This window comes from Prunus dulcis, chromosome 6, assembly GCF_902201215.1.
Source record: "Prunus dulcis chromosome 6, ALMONDv2, whole genome shotgun sequence".
Classification (NCBI taxonomy): Eukaryota; Viridiplantae; Streptophyta; class Magnoliopsida; order Rosales; family Rosaceae; genus Prunus; species Prunus dulcis.
In genome coordinates, this window is record NC_047655.1 from 26120955 (window position 1) to 26139575 (window position 18621).

At 38.5% G+C, this 18621-nt stretch overlaps 3 protein-coding genes across 5 annotated transcripts; 2 read left to right on the forward strand and 1 right to left on the reverse strand.

The window, feature by feature from the left end:
- The first annotated feature begins 2616 nt into the window (after positions 1-2616).
- On the forward strand, positions 2617-8022 carry LOC117631030 (phytochrome A). 3 transcript variants are annotated; one of them, XM_034363948.1, is made up of 6 exons: positions 2617-3299; positions 3610-3713; positions 3910-5976; positions 6132-6948; positions 7073-7363; positions 7538-8022. In XM_034363948.1, the coding sequence occupies exons 2-6, from the start codon at positions 3644-3646 to the stop codon at positions 7746-7748; spliced, it is 3456 nt and encodes a 1151-aa protein (XP_034219839.1). In that variant the 5' UTR covers positions 2617-3299; positions 3610-3643; the 3' UTR covers positions 7749-8022. The 3 variants fall into 3 exon arrangements, with proteins under 3 accessions (XP_034219839.1, XP_034219842.1, XP_034219841.1); XM_034363951.1 differs by lacking the exon at positions 3610-3713 and having other exon boundaries at positions 7538-7878; XM_034363950.1 differs by lacking the exon at positions 2617-3299 and having other exon boundaries at positions 3332-3713; positions 7538-7878.
- Positions 8023-9781: 1759 nt separating this feature from the next.
- LOC117631629 (glutamate--tRNA ligase, cytoplasmic) lies at positions 9782-14592 on the forward strand. The gene is made up of 5 exons (XM_034364889.1): positions 9782-10100; positions 10182-10423; positions 11997-13117; positions 13314-13778; positions 14074-14592. The coding sequence occupies exons 1-5, from the start codon at positions 9925-9927 to the stop codon at positions 14290-14292; spliced, it is 2223 nt and encodes a 740-aa protein (XP_034220780.1). The 5' UTR covers positions 9782-9924; the 3' UTR covers positions 14293-14592.
- An 873-nt stretch (positions 14593-15465) lies between these two features.
- LOC117632951 (rhicadhesin receptor-like) lies at positions 15466-17098 on the reverse strand. Its single transcript, XM_034366598.1, has 2 exons — positions 16733-17098; positions 15466-16227 (listed from the first exon to the last, which is right to left on the reverse strand). Exons 1-2 carry the CDS (start codon positions 16839-16841, stop codon positions 15683-15685), a joined length of 654 nt encoding a protein of 217 aa, XP_034222489.1. The 5' UTR covers positions 16842-17098; the 3' UTR covers positions 15466-15682.
- Positions 17099-18621: the final 1523 nt, after the last annotated feature.

Below are 18621 nucleotides of genomic sequence, written 5' to 3' on the forward strand. Positions count from 1 at the left end.
CTCTTTATTTAGGGTACTGAAACTACATCATCCAACTCTAAAATAAATCATGAATCCAACTTAAAATCAACTACTCCAATAATATTTAATGAAAACAAGAGGTAGTTATCTAATCCTCCCTGTCACAACGTGCTACCATGAAAGTGTTGCTCCCTAGTAGGGAACGGGTCAAGTACAACTATCTCCCTATTAGTGGTGGTATTGAAAATCTCAACAGGTGATTCAGGTTAGGGCGTAGGTTTCACAGACTGCACTAGGAGATTCTTGTATCGAAGTAGCTTATTGATGTTTCTTCCTCTCCCATAAGCGCATACATTGAGCTTTACAGTGATCCTGAGACTTCTGAGACTGTCCTTTGTAGCCATGTATATTCTTATGGGTCCTCCATAAGGTGTTGCTGCACCTTAACCCTTTTTCGCTCCAGCTCATCTTCTTTTCCCTTCTTAATTAGCTCCACTATATTCTTTACTAGAATTCCATTCATGATTAGTTGACATGAGTGGCTCCTATTAACCGCCAAATGCTTTTCCTTTTCCATAGGCTCTAGGAGTTGTACTACAAGATACATAAGCTAAATGGCTAGCTTGAATTAAATATAATCATGAGTGAGATCATAAATGATCTCATTCATTCCGAGAATAACTTCAAAATCAAACGTCCATATTTTGCAGTTTGATCCAGTGAATCTTTCAATTTGCAAAAAATTAATTGAGGGAGTGCTCAAATCTGTAAGGATTTGCAAAAGAAAGTATAAATACTTTCCAAGAAACCGATTCTCAATTTGTTAAGAGAAAACAGTTTTTCCGTTTAACTTTATTCACAAAACTAACAAATAACATATGCAAGCTTCCTTAATTAAGTATCACACCTTTGTGGCAAGAGATTACTTATAGCTTACACAAATTACGTGTTATCTTGTGCCATCATCAACAAATTACAAGATAGATTTTATTTGTTGAAGAAACTTATTAACTAATTTAGGTATGATTCAATTTTGGTTATTTCTTTAGGGTTTGAGAAATCGTAATAGGCATGCTTGTAAAAACGATTTCAATGTGTGTGAATAACCATGTGCTCTGATACCAATTGTTAGATTTCTTTATATGCGTGTTCATGATCTTTCAAACAGTCTGAAATACGTAAAGACATACCTGGCGCCATCTTTCTTGAGTACACGACCTCTGAACTCATTCAACTGCAGCAGCAACAATCCTAGCAAAAACAGGAATTGCTCAAGACTTCTGTTCTCTCTCAGAATCTGTTTCAGCTCTCTCTTTATGATGAGATTAGGGTTAGAGAACATGTCTGACGAGAGCAGGGCCTTAAGCTTATATAGGGCTAGGTCAAGTCGTCTCTACTCATCACTGAAGGCCGACTTGACTAATCTTTCAAGCCCACTAAGCAACTGTTCATGCAAAAAAGGAAATAAATAGGACCCCTTAATATGCTTCAAAACCTTTCCTTATTCCACAAGGTTTTGGGCCTCAAGGTATAACTTCATTTAAACTCTTATCAAAACTTGATATAACTTAGTATTTAGTGCACCGATCTAAATAGAAAACATAATAGAAACTACCTGTGTGACATGTATAAGACATAATATTTTCTATATTCCAATATACTACAGATGACATGTAGGAGCTCATGATCATGGTATCTGTACAAAATGGATGAATGATGCATAACTTGCTCTCTTCCAAGACATGATGGTGACGGGAAGAAAAATTGCTCACCTCCACCAAGTATTTCGCTTTCATTCGTTGATCACATTTTCCGAAGATTGGTACAAATGGTTTTCACGTCCTTGCATTCCCATTTTCAACAACAATGTATATACCAAAAGATAATTCTCCACCGTCAAAAAATAAGAGGGGAACAACGACAAAAGTTATCATGTTCAAATGTTTATCCTGAAATGCTCATTGCTATAAGATGCTTAAGAATATGGAGTGCAAAAAAGAGAAAAGGTTTGCTCCCTTTTTTTTTATTTTTTGGGCGGTGAAAAGTGAAAACTGTACCTTTGAGACTCTTTGTCGTCAAATAACATCTTTGAGACTTTTAACAAAGATGGGTCTCAGTGTGTCCATTTCTAATTTGGACCCAACCCATTAATATTTCACACACAAATTCTGCAAAAGCTCCACACTCTACTTACGGGACCAACTTAACCACCAACAAATAATGTCCCCAACTTGATTACCTACAAGCCGAGTAACCCCACCCATCAAACGTGACCATCAAGGATAAGGAAGAAGGCAAACAGATGGACCCTACACACCAACTGCGTCCACGCATGGGCCAAATCTAGTGGTTTGCGTCGAATGCCGGTTGCTAGGAGAGATGACCCTCGTGAAGAGGGACAGACCAATGCACAACTGAGCTGAGAGTGAAACCAACAATGCAATACGGTATTCTCACACTACAGAAGACTGTATCTGATATATAATAATACACTGATACACATCAATATAATAATACACTGATACACAGCAAACAGGATTGGGTTCTGCACGTGACCCCCATAAGTCCCCTTACCCTTTCTTTTGTTGTTATTCGAGTTTAAAAAAGGCCATGCCTTTTTATTTTGTTTTCTTATCCTGACTCTCTCTCTCTCTCTCTCTCTCTCTCTCTCTCTCTCCTCCACCACTCTGCTGTGACCCAGCCTAATTTCTTATTAGTTTATTCATCACAGTGAAATAATATCATCATGCTTAACCACGCCATTGATATATTCTATATATCCCGGCCAATGGGTTGGTTTCTCTTTCCAATTTTCAGTTGGGAACCGCCTGATCTTCTGAATGGGAAACTTGTTTGGGTCAGCAAGAATATTAAAATGAGATGATATCTATTTATGGGTTGTCATCAACCACCTCTGTTTACCCTTTTGGAAAGGAAACCATACTAAACCATTCCCACCCATCCCTATAGAACTTGCTAGCTTTCCAGCTACAGCTCTCTCTTGGATCCATTTCTTGGGCAACGTTTTGTGTATCAGAGTGGACCCATTTGAGGATTTTGCTTACTAAAATAGTACATCTTTTGAATTTTATTATATTAAAGGCAACTCCTTTAACTGTTAAGTGCTGCTACTGGCTACTGGGTTTGGTGTCCGGAGACAGAGGAGGTTGTGATCGAGATTAGTGGGATTGAAGTTTGAGACTTAAGAGGATATTATCTTAACATTTTCTACCAATCCCAAGTTTTTCTCCGTCAATTTGGTTTTCTGTATAAGTTGGGTCACTTGACTCAGTTTTGCAGCTGAGACTAACTGAATTCAGCAGACTGCAGCTAAAAAGGTTTGACTGTTTTCATTCCTTTGCTTGTCTATCTTTATTTCTGTTAATAGCAGCTATGTGGTTCTGATTATTTATAGGAAGTTGGTGTTTTTCCTTTTTGATGCTATAACTGTTGTTTACTCATAATCTGTATAAATTTAATTTGGCTTCTTTAATTACTAGTTGTTTTGACCTTTTCTCATTTGGGTTTCCATTAACGAACTAATTGGTTCTTAATTTTTTTGTTTAAGAAACCAAAGCAACGTGGACTTAAGTAATTGTTCGCTTTCAGTAAGGTTTCAGTAAGTATTATTTCATTTGTTTGTGTCAGTTGTGGCAAATGGGACAAAGACCTTTGTTTTCTAATGTTTTGGGAAGAAGGAGGTTTGTGTATCGAGTCGCATAATAACAGGCTGTTCAGAAGTAGGTGGTCTTGTAAGTATGTTAGCCTGATTCTTACTTTTAGTATTACAATGATCCTCATGGTGATGGCTGTGATGAAGATTAAATCGATCATAAGTAGAATCAGCTTAACTATTTTATGGAATCAATACTAGCAGTATCTTTAAAAGGGGTTCATATTGTTATGCCTCTTATATCTTTCCAAGTAATTGTGCTTTTCCGTTCTCAGTTTATGTGAGAATGTCTTCTTCAAGACCCAGCGACTCATCCACCAATTCAGGGCGGTCTAGACACAGTGCTAGAATTATTGCTCAGACAACTGTTGATGCCAAGCTGCATGCAGATTTTGAGGAGTCAGGTAGTTCCTTTGACTACTCGAACTCGGTGCGCGTTAGTGGTTCAGTTGGAGGGGATCAACAACCTAGGGCAGACAAAGTGACCACTGCTTATCTCCATCACATACAGAAAGGCAAGCTGATCCAGCCATTCGGATGCTTGCTAGCCTTAGATGAGAAAACTTTCAAGGTCATTGCATACAGTGAGAATGCCCCTGAAATGCTGACCATGGTCAGTCATGCAGTCCCAAGCGTTGGGGACTACCCTGTTCTTGGCGTAGGAACAGATATAAGAACAATTTTCACTGCCCCTAGTGCCTCTGCATTGCATAAGGCCCTTGGATTCGGAGAGGTTTCTCTCTTGAATCCCATCTTAGTCCATTGCAAGACCTCTGGCAAGCCTTTTTATGCAATAACCCATCGAGTAACGGGCAGTTTGATCATTGACTTCGAGCCAGTGAAGCCTTATGAAGTCCCTATGACTGCTGCTGGGGCCCTGCAGTCATACAAGCTGGCAGCTAAAGCAATTGCCCGATTGCAGTCTTTGCCTAGTGGGAGCATGGGGAGGCTTTGTGATACAATGGTCCAAGAGGTTTTTGAACTCACCGGTTATGACAGGGTGATGGCCTATAAATTTCATGATGATGATCATGGGGAAGTGGTCTCTGAGATTACGAAGCCTGGCCTGGAGCCGTATCTAGGTTTGCATTATCCATCCACTGACATACCTCAGGCTTCGCGGTTCCTATTTATGAAGAATAAGGTCCGAATGATTGTTGACTGTTGTGCAAAACAGGTGAAGGTGCTTCAAGATGAGAAGCTTCCATTTGATCTCACATTGTGCGGTTCAACCCTAAGATCCCCACATAGTTGCCATTTACAATATATGAAGAATATGGAATCTATTGCATCTCTTGTTATGGCAGTAGTGGTTAACGAGGGGGATGATGAGGTAGCCAGTCCTGATTCTGTTCAGCCTCAAAAAAGAAAGAGACTTTGGGGTTTGGTAGTATGTCATAATACAAGTCCAAGATTTGTTCCTTTCCCTCTCAGGTATGCCTGTGAGTTTCTAGCTCAAGTATTTGCCATCCATGTCAATAAGGAAATAGAGTTGGAAGATCAGATGGTTGAGAAGAACATCCTGCGCACCCAAACGCTGTTGTGTGATATGTTGTTACGAGATGCACCCTTGGGTATTGTGTCACAGAGCCCTAATATTATGGATCTAGTGAAATGTGATGGAGCTGCCCTATTATACAAGAGCAAGATATGGAGACTTGGCATAACTCCAAGTGACTTCCAGCTTCATGACATAGCCTCGTGGCTCGCTGAGTACCATATGGATTCCACAGGTTTGAGTACGGATAGTTTGCATGACGCAGGGTTCCCAGGGGCTCTTGCTCTTGGTGATGTAGTATGTGGAATGGCAGCTGTGAGGATAACTTCCAAGGACATGCTATTCTGGTTTCGATCCCACACTGCGGCAGAAATTCGATGGGGTGGTGCAAAACATGAATCTGGTGAGAAGGATGATGGTTGGAGAATGCACCCTAGATCATCATTCAAGGCTTTCCTTGAAGTTGTCAAGTCAAGGAGCTTACCTTGGAAGGACTTTGAAATGGATGCAATTCATTCTTTGCAGCTTATTCTGAGGAATGCATTCAAAGATGTTGAAACTGTGGATGGAAACCCCAACGCAATCCATGTAAAGCTTAGTGACCTAAAAATTGAAGGCATGCAAGAACTGGAAGCAGTGACAAGCGAGATGGTCCGTTTGATTGAAACAGCCACAGTTCCAATTTTGGCGGTTGATGTTGATGGGCTGGTTAATGGTTGGAATACAAAAATTTCTGAGTTAACAGGTCTCTCTGTTGATAAAGCAATTGGAAACCATTTGCTCTCGCTCGTGGAAGATTCTTCAACTAAAATGGTGAAAAGGATGTTGGACTTGGCGTTGCATGGTATGTCATAACCCTATTTGACACCTTAGGCATTTTTAGATTGTCAAATATTACTAGCACATATGCATGTTTGGATTCTTATGTGAGTTTATCTTTTTTTCAATTGCAGTCTTCTATTTGTATTAAGTTCATCCTTTTCCTTTTCTTTTGATCAGGCAAAGAGGAACAAAACATCCAATTTGAGATAAAAACACATGGTTCTAGGAGTGACCTTGGTCCCATCAGCTTAGTTGTGAATGCTTGTGCCAGCAGAGACATTCGTGAAAATGTTGTGGGGGTTTGTTTTGTGGCCCAGGATATCACTGGTCAGAAGACTGTGATGGACAAGTTCACCCGGATTGAAGGTGATTACAAGGCAATTGTACAGAACCCAAACCCGTTGATCCCCCCAATATTTGGTACTGATGAATTTGGCTGGTGTTCTGAGTGGAATCCAGCGATGACGAAGTTAACTGGGTGGAAACGAGAGGAGGTAATAGATAAAATGCTGTTGGGGGAAGTTTTTGGGATCAACATAGCCTGTTGTCCTCTGAAGAGTCAAGAAGCTTTCGTAAATCTTGGTATTGTACTTAACCATGCCATGACAGGTCAGGTATCCGAAAAGGTTCCTTTTGGTTTCAGTGCTCGCAGTGGAAAGCACATAGAATGCCTGTTGTGTGTGAGCAAGAAATTGGACAGTGAGGGCTCAGTCACTGGGGTGTTTTGCTTCTTGCAGCTAGCTAGCCCAGAGCTGCAACAAGCACTCCATGTCCAGCGCTTGTCAGAACAAACTGCTGTGAAGAGATCGAAAGAATTGTCTTATATTAAAAGGCAGATCCGGAATCCTTTAGCTGGTATAATGTTTTCTCGGAAAATGATGGAGGGTACTGAGTTGGGAACAGAGCAAAAACAGCTTCTGCATACTAGTGCCCAGTGCCAGCACCAGCTCAACAAAATACTAGATGACTCGGATCTTGATACCATCATTGACGGGTAAGATAAATTCCAGTCATTGACGAGAGATTTTTTTTTTTCTATTTTAACTTCACATTAACACAACTACTTCATGATATTCTTGGTTGTCTTAATAATTCTCTGTTTTCTGATCCCTTGACAGCTACTTGGACCTGGAAATGGTGGAGTTCACTTTGCATGAAGTACTGCTTGCCTCAGTCAGTCAAGTAATGATTAAGAGCAATGCCAAGAGTATCCGGATTGTCCATGACGCAGCAGAAGAGATCATGAATGAGACCTTGTATGGGGATAGTCTTAGGCTTCAACAAGTCTTGGCTGATTTCTTAGCCGTTTCAATGAATTTTATGCCAACCGGAGGCCAGCTTACTATTGCAGCCAATTTGACCAAAGATCAGTTAGGACAATCCGTTCATCTTGTGCATTTGGAGATCAGGTAAAGCTTCACAACTAAATTCACAACATTGATGTGTCTGAACTATGTCTTAACATGCACCTTGTACAAACAAACGGTTTTCTGATCTCTACTATTGATCTCATGTATAAGTGGGTTGCTTGTATTACAAGTTTGGCGATTAGTATGAGATGCTGAATAATATTTCTGGATCAGGATAACACATGCGGGTGGTGGGATTCCGGAAGGATTGCTGAACCAGATGTTTGGAAATGACATAGCCATATCCGAGGAGGGCATTGGCCTGCTCGTGAGCAGTAGACTGGTGAAGCTCATGAACGGAGATGTAAGGTATCTCAGGGAAGCGGGCAAGGCAACCTTTATCATATCCGTGGAACTTGCTGCTGCACACAAGTTGAGGTCCTAATCTAAGACAATTTTCGACGGAAAATAACACAGATTCTCAAGTGTACAGCCTATATAAGGATTGATAGTTGAGGGTTTGCATCTTTGATATGCCTTATAATTTCAATTAACGTTCTTTTTTCTTTGGAACATTCGTTATCGCTTTAACTTGTAAATATGCACGTCTGTCTCAGTCTTGTTCTTTAAATGGTCTTACCTTGTGATGAAGTTGCACAACTCTAGAGAAATATGTGAAGAAGATTAGAAAAAGGAATGGTAAAAAAGATTTTGCAATAGTATATTGATTTTTAAAGCTGTCTGTGCTTCCATGGAAGTTATTCACAGCGAAACCATGAATTTTTCGACAGGTAGACTAGTTATGTTAGCTAAAAATGTAATGAATAATTTTTTTCTACTTACAATTTTTATATTTTTTCTATTAAAAAAAGTATTTATATGTTCAACAAAATAATATTTCCCTATTAATGCGTTGTAGGTTTTTTTTTTTTTTTGGGTGGAAAAGTTTTTTTTGTTGTTTTTTGCAATGACGAACACAAAATGAATAACAAAGACAAACAAAAGAAGAGAAAATCTAGACAAGGCTAATAGAGATTCATGCAATCAATACAATACAAATACATTATGATCCTTGAAGCTTACCTATATATATATATATGATAAAGCCTAACACAATACAAAATCTAGAATTAGGTAAAAACACAAAAAAAAAACACAGCAGCTCAACTGTGGCACACCAGGTGCACAATAGCCAGCACCAGCCATTTATTGTTCTCTCATGATATGTTCAGTTTCATAATGTTGTCATGATTTTGACTGGAACCAAAAATATGTTCACTGTCTGTTGTCATGATATTGGCCAGGCCCCAAAAAGAAAATGTTGTCATCTTAACGACAGAACTGGCAACCCTTTGCTACAAATTTAGTAGCTTAAGCTTGCTATAAATATAGGTGCTTCCCTGCATGCATTATCACACCAGTCAAACAAAACTTGAAACATCTTCCAAACCCCCATTGTTCCTGCTCTCTCTGTGTCCTACACTTCTTCTCAAACTATTTGAACATTATAACTTTTTTAGAGATGACTTTGGATCACTTCCCGAAGACTGCTTTGCGCATATTTTGTCATTTACATCTCCCGGAGATCCAATATTTGACTATTATTGCATTTGCAGCCTTTGGCAATAAAATAAAAGAGAATACATGGAAAATACCTCAAAAGATTCCTTTTGCATTGATAGACGGTAGATCAAATATGAATTATACAATCAACTAAAATTCATATTTGTTTGATTGCCTGCAGATACACTAGTGGCTTTAGAAGGCTATACCACACAAGGTTTTAATTAAATGGTTAAATTTTGAGAGTTTATTTTTTCTTTTGTTATGAAAAACATGAATTTATATGATATCAATCCCAATAATTATTTTCCTGATTGATGAACAACATATGTTCTCAATAGAGAAATCAAGAAGTAAAAAATGTTACATGTTAAGTGCAAGGGATGTTTCAATTACATAGGCATGTAATCCTCTGTATTGGACCTGGAGACCTCTTCTTCAATCAAGGTTTGTATTCTCTAATTAAAGCCTTAATTACTCTCAATAAAGCTTAAATGCTATTAAACACGAATTCAGATTTGCAGAGGTTGCTGAACTCAGAACCATTTGGTGGCTGGAAATATGTGGCACAATGAACACCCAAATGCTGTCACTAAAAACCATCTACTGGGCGGCTTAGACTCTTTGCCCTCTGAGGTTTCACTTGAAGTTGGTAACTTCAAATCACAAGGTACAGTTTACTTGAGCACACGCCATGATCAAAGTAGGAAGCAAGCTGCTGCTGCTGATTTAGAACATGAACATTTTTCGAATTTGATATGGGTAGTTGACAACAACTGGGCCCATTGTTAGAAACCCAGTATTGTATTTTTGTGTCTAACTAATTACTATTCAATTAAGGCCCAATCCGAAGGGAAAAGGCTTCCTCAACCAAAAAGGGCTTCGCTTTAGGTTTTCCTATTCATATTAGGAAAATACTTCCCGGAAATTGAAAAACAGGAAAACTGGGTTGGGACCTTGTAAATACAGAGCCATTCCTTCTTGCACAAATCACATTCAGAAACTAGAACTTTCTCGTCTCTCTGGCTTCGCCTTCTCCAACTAGGGCTCCAAGTGAGATGGCTTCAATGGAAAGAGATACGGAAACGATTTTGAGTGAGATTAAGGTGCTTTCGTTCGCCGCCGAGAACCCTCCGCTCTCGGTGCTCGTGGCGGCCAAGCTCGCCGGAATTTCTCTCCCCACCGACAACTCGCTATCCGCTGATTCTCCTCATTTTTTGCACTTCTCCGATGGGTAATCCCTATTTTTATTGTGCTATTGATTTGTTTGTATTAGTCTTTGTTTTCAAGCTTGGTTGAATGTCCTTCGTTTTAGGTTGAAATTGCATGGAACTTTTGTGCTTCTGCGATATATCGGTCGAATTGCTAACTTGTATGGGGAGAATGCAATCCAAGCTGCCCGGATTGATGAGTGGCTTGAGTACGCGCCTGTGCTTTCACAGGGTTCTGCGTTTGAGAATGCATGCAAACAGTTGGATGACTATTTGGAAGGCCGAAGTTTTTTCGTTGATCACTCTTTTTCCATTGCCGATATAGCAATCTGGTCAGGTCTTGCAGGTATTGCTTTGCTTCTCTCACTCTCTTTACCTCTTTAATTCTTATCTTTATTTGCCATGGTTATGTGAAGAATTAGAAATTGAAGGATAGGTCTCGAACTATGGATTACTGGGATTTCTTTATGTAAACATTCATACACTACTAAAAAACAAAGACTAGCTACTGCTTTGAATTTGTGTCTTTTGTTAATTTTAGATAATTAATAGCCCCCTTTAAGCAATAGCAACTATGCAGCCACCAGTAACTTAACAGTGTCCTAGCTTGGGGTGGGTATTTCTCTAAAGAGACCATTTGAGTCATCAGTCCATCCGATTATACAAAATAGATAAATAATATATTTGAGTGATCAGTCCCTTTATTATTTTCTTTTAACATCTCTTAAGTTTAACTGCCTCTTTATAATTTTCTTTTTAGCACTTGATATATCAGTCTCCAAATGCATTTAGATATTTTAAAAAAAAACTTTCACACTTAGTAATAGTTGGTGCTGTCCAGCGGTTTCTTCCTTTTGATTTGAATTTATGAAGTTTTTCAATTTGTGATGTCCAAGTATCCATTAATTAGTGTTGTCCAGTGGTTTCTTCTTTTTGCTTTGAATCAATTTTTTGCCTTTCAATTTGTGATGTCCAAGTATACAATAGGATTTGTAACATGGTTACATTTCAACAAAAAACCATTCTCACTAAGCAATCCCGTGGATGAATCACACATAATTTTTTTATTTTGTATTTTGTTTTCTTAGGAAAAGAAGAAACCCAGAGGTTTAACCTTGAACTTGAACAACCATTCTTCTGTTCTGTAAGCAATCTTTAGGCCTAGGAATCGACCACAGCTCCTATAGTTAAAAAATCAGTTTGTAAGGATTGCATATAAAAATAATAATGTCAAAACAGAGTAGGTTGAAGAAAAGTGAGTGAAATAGAACCAAATCTTACCAATCACCCATGTTTGTTAGATCAATTGACAACAGCAAGGCAGATTGCTGTTTAAAAAAAAAACAAAACGGAATGGAAGACCATATCATTTGTGGCTGAATACAAGTATTAAAGCTTAAAACGAGAGGGATTTTTAAATTTCAAAAATTGAAATTTTGGGGAAAAGTTTTATACATGTCGTCAATGCCTCAGTAGTAGTAAGTTATACTGTTGGAAAATGAGTTTTATTTTATTTGTTCTCATAATTCAATGTGAGTGCGGAGGCATAGAGAGTCCCACCTGTCATTTGTCTGAGTTGGTGTTAGATAATATTTGTAACTGAGAATATTTTTTTTGGATAAGAATTTGTAACTGATTACATGTTCTCCATTTAATTAAAAAAGTCTGATAAATTCAATTCCCACCAAAAAAAAAGAGACTGAAAATTCAATTAAGTTGATTTGAAGACAGAAATCTGAATGCCCACTTGCTAAAACGTACTGATGATCCCATTTGTACCCATTGTTCTCTAAGTAGTGACAGTCATTCATCTGTTGGCTGTTCTCAGTACTTAATATCAAGTTTTCTAATAGTGAATTTGTAACTGATTTTTTATATTTTATATTTTATATGCATAATTAACAATCTATGCTTTGCAGGAACTGGGCAAAGATGGGAAAGTTTGAGGAAGTCAAAAAAGTACCAAAACCTTTCTCGGTGGTTCAATTCGCTATTAGCGGAATATGGTGATGCCCTGAATGAAGTCACAGCTACCTTCGTTGGCAAGAGAGGCTTGGGAAAGCCAACAGAAACTAAATCAAAAGGCACTCAAGCCAATCAGGAATCAAAGAGTGTAAATGGAGATGTATCTGAGAAAGGTAAAGCAGGAAGCAGATCAACATTTGAAGTAGATCTGCCAGAAGCTGAGATGGGAAAGGTTCGACTGAGATTTGCCCCCGAACCCAGTGGCTTTCTTCACATTGGGCACTCAAAAGCAGCTTTGTTGAATCAGTATTTTGCTCAAAGGTATCAGGGTCAGCTTATTGTGCGATTTGATGATACAAATCCTGCAAAAGAGAGCAATGAGTTTGTGGACAATCTTCTCAAGGATATTGAGACTTTGGGTATCAAGTATGAAACGGTTACCTATACTTCAGATTACTTCCCTCAGTTGATGGAAATGGTTGAGAATTTGATTCACCAGGGTAAAGCATATGTTGATGACACACCACGTGAGGAGATGCAGAAGGAAAGGATGGATGGCATTGAATCAAAATGCAGAAAAAACAGTGTAGAGGAGAATCTAAAACTATGGAAGGAAATGATTGCTGGTTCTGATAGGGGTCTGCAGTGCTGTGTCCGTGGGAAACTGGATATGCAGGATCCAAACAAATCTCTTCGGGATCCAGTTTATTATCGTTGCAATCCAATGCCACATCATAGGATTGGATCCAAGTACAAGATATACCCAACTTATGATTTTGCGTGTCCCTTTGTTGATTCTATAGAAGGTATTACCCATGCACTTCGATCTAGTGAGTATCACGACCGCAATGCTCAGTACTATCGAATTCAAGAGGACATGGGACTGCGAAAAGTACATATATATGAATTTAGTAGGTTGAACATGGTTTATACACTTCTCAGCAAGCGCAAGCTTTTGTGGTTCGTTCAAAATGAGAAGGTTAATGGATGGGATGATCCTCGTTTTCCAACTGTTCAAGGAATTGTGCGCAGAGGTCTTAAAGTTGAAGCTTTAATACAATTCATTCTTGAGCAGGTAAGACACTAGTCTGTTTTAGTACGATGCACGAAAGCAGTTATGATCTATGCCTAACATATAATGCCTTCCTGCTGCTTCTTATGTCCTTACATCAATTGTTTTTCCTTACTTGGTACTAGTTTATTTGTATACAATGTCCACCCTTTTGAATGTTTTAATTTCATAACTGATTTTTATACTCTTTATGTTTTAGGGAGCTTCAAAGAATCTCAATCTCATGGAATGGGACAAACTCTGGACCATTAATAAGAAGATAATTGATCCAGTATGTCCAAGACATACTGCGATTGTTGAAGAGCGTCGTGTGTTGTTGACGCTGATTAATGGCCCTGAGAAACCTTTTGTTCGCATCATTCCCAGGCACAAGAAGTACGAAGGTGCTGGAGAGAAGGCGACAACATACACAAGGACGATATGGCTAGAGTCTGCTGATGCAGAGTCCATCAAGGTAGATGAGGAAGTGACCTTGATGGATTGGGGGAATGCCATTGTCAAAGGGATTGAGAAAGACCAAGATGGAAACCTCAAACTCACAGGGGTTTTGAATCTTGAGGGGTCTGTCAAGACGACGAAATTGAAGCTTACATGGCTACCCCAAACAGATGAACTAGTTAAGCTGTGTTTGATGGAGTTTGACTACCTGATCACAAAGAAGAAGGTTTGTTCCACTCAACGACTGTAAAATTATCATATTTTAGCATTTTATGTATTAATGTATGGATCTAAAATTTATTGGAAGTGATTAATCTGTGGATTGTAGAATACCTTGGATTTTCTTTTCATAAGGATGGATAGGGAACTTGTGGGGTTGGGGTTAGCAAAATATCTCGACTAACAACCATATGAACCTTGATTCATGCAAATGTGATAGTTGTGTGTAAAGTGATTTGTTGCTTATCCATGGTGAGCTGATTCTGTTGTTACTGTTTGTGTTTTGTAACTTGTGATTACAGGTTGAGGAAGGAGAAGATTTCCTTGATGTACTTAACCCCTGTACAGAAAAGGAGACTGCAGCCCTTGGGGATTCCAACATGCGAAATCTCAAGCGAGGGGATGTATTGCAGCTTGAGAGGAAAGGTTATTACAGATGTGATGTTCCCTACATTAGGTCTTCAAAGCCAATAGTCCTATTCGCAATCCCCGATGGCAGGCAGCAGACCGGATTCAAGTGAAATCTTTCTGTGTTTTAGTGTGTTTCTACTTCCCATTTCAGACGTGTTTAACTGCATTACTGATAGTTGATTTCATTTTTGATTGAAAACTTCATATTATTATGGAATGATAGAACTTTAATCCAAAACTTTGACGAATCAAAACAGGGCTTTTGACCTTTGAGTTATACTAGTCTTGTATTTATAATGCTTTGTAATTGTTATATGAAACGAGACTTCTGCCACCCATACTGGATCTTAAGGTGTGTATGGATGCAAAACATTGATGGATTAGCCTCAACTGGAAACATTTGTTTTATATTTTGTGTTTGAATTGGCAACCACGTTGCAGTGATTTTGATATTCTTCCAAAAGACGGGGACTTGGATAAAGATGAATGCGAATATTGTTTACTTTATACAATACCTTGATTTAAACGTTAATTCAAAATTAATATGCCCATGCTTCACTGCCGGATTTCTTGCCTATTCAAGTGGAAAAGAAAGCCGAGTTGCAGAGCAGAAGCAACGTGTTTTCTTTTCTTTTTTGTTTCATAATCATTTGGCTGAAACGTTGGGTTACATGCAACGGCATTGTATTTACTAGTTTCCAAGTAAGCAAACATGTTAAACAATAGATAGTGTCATTAGGAACAGCTAATCATGATTTTAACATACAATAATATGTTTAGGATATTTTTTTTCAGTCATATACAAGGATTGTAACATATTGAATCATCTTGTTCTTTCATTGTTTGTTGTGATGAGAATTGAGAGTGGTCCTCTTTGTGAGTGTCATTTTGCCTAAAACAAAACATTTTCTCCACCTAATCTCTCCCAACTCTGCTAATTATTCTCCCTATTACTGCATGCGTCCTTAAAATATTTTGAACTGGATGGGATTTTCAATTAATTTTGGGGTTGGTGTGTCTCATCCAGAACATACAAAAATTTCTCCGTAGCTTGGTGCTTGGATCCTTAAGAAGTAACAATTATTTTTGCATAATTTCATTTTCCAAAAAAGTTTAATTTTTACGGGAGAGGACTAATGTTTGCATGCTAGAAGAATAAGAACTGAACAGAACTTCGAAAAAATCCACAAAAAGGTTGGTGAATTTCTAGTTAGAAAGTGGACCAAAATGAACCAAGACTTAGGGAGGGTATCATTTCAAATTAGGTAGCTAGTCAGTGCAGCTGTTTAAAGACAAGTGTATTATTAGGAACCACTAGAGGAACAAAAACACAATTACAACATGTAAACAATTTTGCAGGAACCACCGGATCAACTAAACCATGCAAACAAATTTGGACTATGAAAGAAAGAAAATACAATGCCTTCTTATGAATATGAACTACGGCACATTCCCATCAAATTGTAAAACAAACACAAAACACAGAGAAATTAAAAGCCTCTAGGCCTTGGGAGCAAGCCTTGACTTGATTTTCTCAACCTCCTTGGTGCCGACCTGGAATGTCTGGGTCAAGACGTGATCCGGCACGTCCGGTGTGGCGGCGAACAATGTGAGAGCAATGTTCACGGTGCCCTGCAGCTGAGAGTTAAATCCAGCTATCACAGCAGCAGGCACTTTCCCTTTGTTTTTCTGGAAGTGAACCAACCCTTTCGGGAACACAAAGACTTCACCTTTCTTGATGGTCTTGGAGATGAGCTTGTTTGCTGTGGTTATAAACCCAACGTCCAATTCACCTTCAAGCACAAACACAATTTCTGTAGCTCTGGGGTGAGTGTGAGGTGGGTTAATGCCACCGGGGGCATAGTCGATTCGAGCCAGTGAGACTCCGAGAGTGTTGAGGCCTGGGACTTTGAGCACATTGGCTGCAGTCACCAGTGAGCCAAAGGTGTTGTTGGTGAGGCCTGGTTTGGCTAGCCCAGCGGTGAAGAAGTCCTCTGCTGTTGCATTTGCTGCGTCCTTACAGACGAACCCATTGACTTTCACCCCTGTTTATCCATCACAATTCACTTAGGATCAAGCAAAACTTCCACTAAATTTTTACTTAATTTCTAGAAAACATGAATTGGGTTTTCTTAATCAGTTTCAGGTATTAGCTAAATGTACTTAATTCCTGGGGTCAAATAAGCTCATGATTACTAAGCTTAAAAACATTAAAGTGAAAAGAGAAAAGTAAGCTAAAACAACAAAATTTAATTAAACAAAGGGTAAGCATAGCCAGCTAGAATATTGACACAGCTGCAAGTTGCAGCAGTTATAATCTAAAGAAACATCAAACAATCTTTCCACAAATCATTCAACTTGAAGCTCCACAAACAGTTACTAAAGGGAAAAGAAAAAGGATGAACAGGGTCAACTTCTAATAATAGAGGAGAAAAAGAAAAAAAAAGTGGGATGCTCGGTCCTTTTTCCATGGTTTTTGGTGTTCACTTTTAGCACTATAATACTGAAATATTTGAAACAAAGATGATGGTTGAAGAAGAAGAAGAGTACCGGCAGCGAGGTCGGCGACACAAATGTCTTGAAGCAAGTCAGGATCAGCAGCAGAGTTGCCAAAGACCATGGCAAAAGCCAGAACAAGTAGTGCCAAGAGAGCCGCCATTGTTGCTGCTTAGAAAGAAAGGCAAACTTGTCAAGAGGACCGAATGTATAGAGAATGATGTGTGAATGAATAGGAAGGGAGAGGTAGGCTGAGTATTTATAGCAAGGGGTAGTTGAAGGTTGAAAGCTTGATGGGTAATATTCCTGTTTTGCTGGTAAAAATATTTGTTGTGTGTTTTGTGAGTGAAATTAAAGCATGGGGCATGCCTTCTTTTCTTTACACCCAAAGCAAAGTCATCACCACACGCATTCCTCCTCCTCTCTCTGTTTTGGGAGCGTTGACCTCATTTGCGGCTATTTGCGCGTCCAGCGGATCTGCCTCCCATAGATTTCTTACTTTATTTTATCTTGATTTTTGTTTATGATTAATCTTATTTTAATGCTTAATTAATTGTATTTAAAATGAAATGCTAGGTACGATTCTTCCCAACACGTTTGTCCAATTCAATGGCTCTGTCTCTCTGCATTGGGATTTTGGACCCCGTGAGAAGCATCACTCACTTTCACATTCCTGCTTGTTAAACAAAAAATGTGTTCAATGGTTATTAGTAATTGGATAGTTTTATTCTTCCTGAGTTGTGATTAGGTTGTACTATTCTTTTGTTTTTTGTTTTGAGACAAAGGTGAGAGTAAATTTATTGATGATGAGTGAAAACAAGTATAAAAATCGGACTATGTCCTAGAGGATTAGGCGAGTACTCTACACCAAATGGACATATGGTCGTCGGACTACATTGTAGCCTACTCCCTCAACCGCGAAAGGGAGGAATCTTGCCTCCGATAGAGCAGTCTCGTCCCCTTATGATCATACATGTAAAAACTATATGTTACAATCCTCAAACAAAACATTTAAAATAAAATCTGGTGGCTCTTCAAACCAAGTGACAGAAGCACCAATATATAAAGCAAATCGAGCAATCTGGATAGTCATACTCATTGTATAATTTACAAAGAAGTAAATTACTTTAGTTAATTACTTCATATAATTGGATTGGGTAGTCATAGTCTTCATGTTGGCTTCTAATATACATGATACTTACATTCATCAACTTCTTTCAATTTTCAAAAACTCTGAAACTACGTTCAACCAACCATTCATATTTTTAAGTTAAAGGCTCATTAATTTTTCTCATTAGTACTTCTTAATCTTAACAACTGCTTACCAATATAAGTTGTTACAATTAAAAACACATTATGGTAGTATCAAGTTTTGGAAATACCATGAGGATGCAAAAGAAAAAACATGCATAGGGGAATCACGAATATGGTCCATAATTCACCAAGGAAATAGGACAATCCATAGGGTCTTAATTATTTGTATGTCAAGTTTTTTTTATGAAATGACATAGCTCCAACCCTTTTTATTTTAAAGAAAGTTACAAAATAAACAAATTCCTTTCATGTGAAAGGTTGCCATTGTTGTTTGGTTGAGTTGTTAGAACGTATGCAAAGCTAAGACTGACTCTATCCATCCTCCAACCGAATTAACCTACTACAGTGGGGTCACACAAACTCCTTTAATTAGACTCCCTTCTTTTAGCCGTGCTCTATTTTATCCTTCTCACTTTTTGTCCTCTTTTGGAGGTCGCTTCCCACAATGGCTTTTCTGTCATCTGTTACTGTTTGAAATAGGTTCATAACTGCAACCAGCTCCCCATGGTTGGAGGGTCTCCATCTCCAAAATTCAACAATCATATTCTCAAGGACCATGTAGACTGTAACTAATGCTTTGTACTATTTATTGGAACTTATGTGTTTGGCAAACAGCTAGATGTCATTGG

Excerpts from the sequence above, each read along its gene's own strand:
- LOC117631030 (XM_034363948.1), top strand. The coding sequence starts at position 3,644 with ATGTTTTGGGAAGAAGGAGGTTTGTGTATCGAGTCGCATAATAACAGG. Across the intron at positions 3,714-3,909 it reads GTTCAGAAGTAGGTGGTCTT|TTTATGTGAGAATGTCTTCT; the intron begins GTAAGTATGTTA and ends TTCCGTTCTCAG. Across the intron at positions 6,949-7,072 it reads CTTGATACCATCATTGACGG|CTACTTGGACCTGGAAATGG; the intron begins GTAAGATAAATT and ends ATCCCTTGACAG.
- LOC117631629 (XM_034364889.1), top strand. The coding sequence starts at position 9,925 with ATGGCTTCAATGGAAAGAGATACGGAAACGATTTTGAGTGAGATTAAG. Across the intron at positions 10,101-10,181 it reads TTTTTGCACTTCTCCGATGG|GTTGAAATTGCATGGAACTT; the intron begins GTAATCCCTATT and ends CCTTCGTTTTAG. Across the intron at positions 13,118-13,313 it reads TACAATTCATTCTTGAGCAG|GGAGCTTCAAAGAATCTCAA; the intron begins GTAAGACACTAG and ends TTTATGTTTTAG.
- LOC117632951 (XM_034366598.1), bottom strand. The coding sequence starts at position 16,841 with ATGGCGGCTCTCTTGGCACTACTTGTTCTGGCTTTTGCCATGGTCTTT. Across the intron at positions 16,228-16,732 it reads TGTCGCCGACCTCGCTGCCG|GGGTGAAAGTCAATGGGTTC; the intron begins GTACTCTTCTTC and ends ATGGATAAACAG.